Genomic DNA, 3,665 nt, shown 5'->3' with positions numbered 1-3,665 from the left:
TTTTTTTTTTTTTTTTTACCTTGAAGTCGCTCATCAGTGAATATTTTGTTTGTTTGGTTCCAGGTACTATCTATAAATATAATTTTTTTCAGTGGTGTGCCTTTGCACTTGCTGTCATTCAAATCACAGAACTGTTGTTCTTCAGTTCTTTTGCGTTTAAAAGATGGCTTGTCAGGGTCATCATTTTTGCCTCTAACATTATTTTGAATCCTTTTTTGCAGATGAAAAGAAATATCTTTTATTGAGATAGACTGAGGTCCAGGAAAAACGAGTGCAACCTAAAACAAAGAAAATTGGGTTAGCAGTGTGCTACTATGATCTTCAAAATATATAAATTTTGATTGACTTAAAATTTTAAGAAAGACATGTTGCATATCTGAGAAACAAGCATTAGGTTGGTTCTATTGTATATGGTTCTTTAATAAGTATGGTAAAGTTTTTGGCTCTCCCCTAGTAATTTATAATCATAATATACTAATTAAAACTATTATTTCAAAATAAGTTATTCACTGACTGATAGATGCCAAGTTAATCATACTTGAAATAAAAAGATTAAATTATATAATTTTTCATAAGATAAAAAGCAAAGTACATGATACTTTGTAAAAGAACCACTGAAAACTGTGCAATGATTAAATGCCATTTGCATCTATATCATAAGCCAAAGATAAAACAAATGATACAGTGAATGCTGGTGAGGAAATGGTGGTTTGAGGGCAGGATTAAATAGCATAACTCTTCATGGAAGCAATTTGACAATTTAAATCAAGAGTCTTAAAATTATTCATACCCTTTGGTTCAACCATTTCATTATGGGAATGTAATAAAATAAACCTAAACACAGACACTTACAATATCTAAGTATATTTATTACAGTGAAAAATTAAAATGAAAAAAAATCTAACTTTCCAGGAAAAATTACATAAGTATGATACCTGTTTTCTTTCAGCACATTTTTACTGAGATTTATATTATTAGAGCTTCCAATGTCTGAACAGCTCCTGGCACAAAGCAGGCACCAAGTAAATATTTGTTAAATGAATAAACGTTGGAGAATCAAGGGAATTTTATCCTCATATGTTTCTTTATTTCCCAAATTTTCTTCAATGAGCATACAAATTTTTAAAATAAAAAGATAAAAACAAAATCATAATAAAATAAAATTAAGTAACAAAAAGTCTTGGTCGGGCACAGTGCCTGTAATCCCAGCACGTTGGGAGGCCAAGGTGAGAGGATCACTTGAGCCCTAGCAGTTCGAGCCCAGCCTGGGCAACATAGTGAGACTTGTCTCTACAAAGAATAAAAACATTAGCTGGGAGTAGTGGTGCAACTCCCATGGCCTCAGCTACTCGGGAGCCTGAGGTACGGGGACTGCTTGGGCCCAGAAGTTTAAGGCTACAGCAAGCTGGGATCATGCCACTGCATTCCAGCCTGGGCAACAGAGCAAAACTCTGTTAAAAAGCAAAAACCTTGAATTTTATAAATTTCAAAGTTGTCAAAGTTTTTAAATATTCATAATACATGTCTATATTTCTCCCTATATCCAGTTAGCAAAGTCCAGAGCTTCTGAATTTTCTTAGATTATAAACATATCACATCTCCTTACAGAACATAGCACTACATTCTATTTAATCAACTTAAATGGAGTCTAGCTGACCAGAGAAGAAACATTTTCCTAGATCCAAAACTCAAATATTATTTACAAACATAATTTTTTATATAAACTCAACCAAAAAAAGATATATAGATATAAACAGAAAAGTAAAAATTTACCAAGTTCTTCCTGGAACAAATGAATGCACTAATTTCTAATTTTGTTTCTATATTAGCCACACCAACAAATGGCCTCCAAGAGACCAAAAGGCTTTTACATGCTTCTTTTAGTACCCAAGGCCTAATTTTTTGAGACACATTGTAAAATTACTTTTCTCCAAGAAGACCCATAATATCTCACCAATGTGACAATTCCAACTGGGTGAAAACCAATTAAGAATCTAAAAATGACCAAGGAAGGCCTCTGAGCAGCTGAAAGAAATGTTATAAAGGCTATGCACTAAAGTTCTTAATTTAGGAGGATTCCTGAATATCCTAACTCAGTCTTTCTTCTTTTAGAGAAATTCCAACAATATTTGTAATCTGGTTTCCCAGTTTGCATCAAATTAGATCATCTATATGTAGCACAAACAGGAGAAGGAGAAGAGAAAAAGTAAAAGCAGGCACAATAATATTGGCAAGGAGTAAAAACCTGAAGAAATAAGGCAGAAGAGCTATAAAATGCAGACTCAAAAACACATAGCAGTCTAGAATCATCTGATCTTTGAAGATATCAATGAAATAAACTGTATATTGTCTAATGCTACCTAAGCATAATTCTTTATTAAGAAAAATATTAAATTATGTTTGAGTAAGATCAGAAAGGCAATGGAGGTTAAAATTCATTTGTATATCCAACGTGAAGAGTTATAAAAACTAAGTTGCCTACTTCATGGTCCTTTTCTTCATATTCTGGAATACAAGGATACGTGTAAATGTTTACAAATTCAGGTGCTAAGAGTTTTGCATGTATAGCAGTACTTTTGCCATCTGTTTCATTTGGATGTTTAATGATGTCAATCTTCAATGGAAGCTAAAGGTAAAAAAAAAAGGACAAATAAAAAATATATAAACATTCTAATTTTTATGTTAATAAAAAGGGTCTTTAAAGCTAAATAGGAAGCTTACAATAAATTTCTATAAATACACATACGGTTTAAAAGATATACCAGAATATTAAGAATGGTGATCGTTACAAAACCAACCCAAATTTCTTCCTTGGCATTGTTAATCATGTATTAGGACAACTATTTTCAACTCATTTAACATAGAATCTTCTCCTAAAGCAAAGCTCCAATGTCATTTTCATTTAAGGTATATTAACTCCAATTCTTTGCATTTCACTATATGTGCCAAGGACATTTTTATAAATCCTATAAACTCTAGGTTTGCCTATTTTATGCTATTTTATTTTATTTTTATTTCTTTATCTTGAGATGGACTCTCACTCTGCCACCCAGGCTAGAGTGCAGTGGTGTGATCTCGGCTCACTGCAACCTCCATCTCCTGGGTTAAGCAATTCTGCCTCAGCCTCCCAAGTAGCTGGCATTACAGGCACCTGCCACCATGCCCAGCTAATTGTTGTATTTTTTTAGTAGAGATGGGTTTTCACCATGTTGGCCAGGTTGGTCTTGAACTCCTGACCTCAAGTGATCCACCTGTCTCAGCCTCCCAAGCGTTCAGATTACGAGTGAGCCACCATACCCGGCCTCTTATGTTATTTTAAAAGGAAATGTAAGTTTGGGCAAAAAGTTTCAGATCTAAAATTCAGTTGAAATTCTGTTACCTTATACATACTTTCAAGTCAAAACTGATATCCTTTGCAGGAAACATCGTGATTTTCGGCATCACATTTTCAACAGCACAAATTAAATAATTATCAATTAAAAAATAGTAACAATAGGTCTAAGAGGTGTAATCTTTATATCACAAAACTCTCTTCAAAATCATGTTGCCTAAATAGTCCCCATTCTTTCTGGCACCAAGAAGGACTGGTTTCTTGAAAGACAATTTTTCCATAGACCAGGGTTAGGAGAGAGGGTTTGGGGATGATTCGAGTGCATTACACTTAT

The 3,665-nt window shown here is 33.4% G+C and overlaps 1 protein-coding gene across 1 annotated transcript; it reads right to left on the bottom strand.

Annotated features, from left to right (window-relative positions):
• Nucleotides 1-19: 19 nt before the first annotated feature.
• Nucleotides 20-3,441, bottom strand: LOC101021383 (DTW domain-containing protein 1; the record flags this gene model as incomplete). The annotated part of the gene is made up of 3 exons (XM_031661803.1): nt 3,391-3,441; nt 2,483-2,626; nt 20-278 (listed from the first exon to the last, which is right to left on the bottom strand). Coding segments are annotated over exons 1-3 (454 nt in total), but the record flags the coding sequence as incomplete, so codon positions are not given.
• Between the last annotated feature and the right edge of the window lie 224 nt (nt 3,442-3,665).

The sequence above is a fragment of the Papio anubis genome, unplaced genomic scaffold (genome assembly GCF_008728515.1).
Source record: "Papio anubis isolate 15944 unplaced genomic scaffold, Panubis1.0 scaffold2518, whole genome shotgun sequence".
Lineage (NCBI taxonomy): Eukaryota > Metazoa > Chordata > Mammalia > Primates > Cercopithecidae > Papio > Papio anubis.
This window is presented reverse-complemented; position numbering and strand designations above follow the sequence as displayed.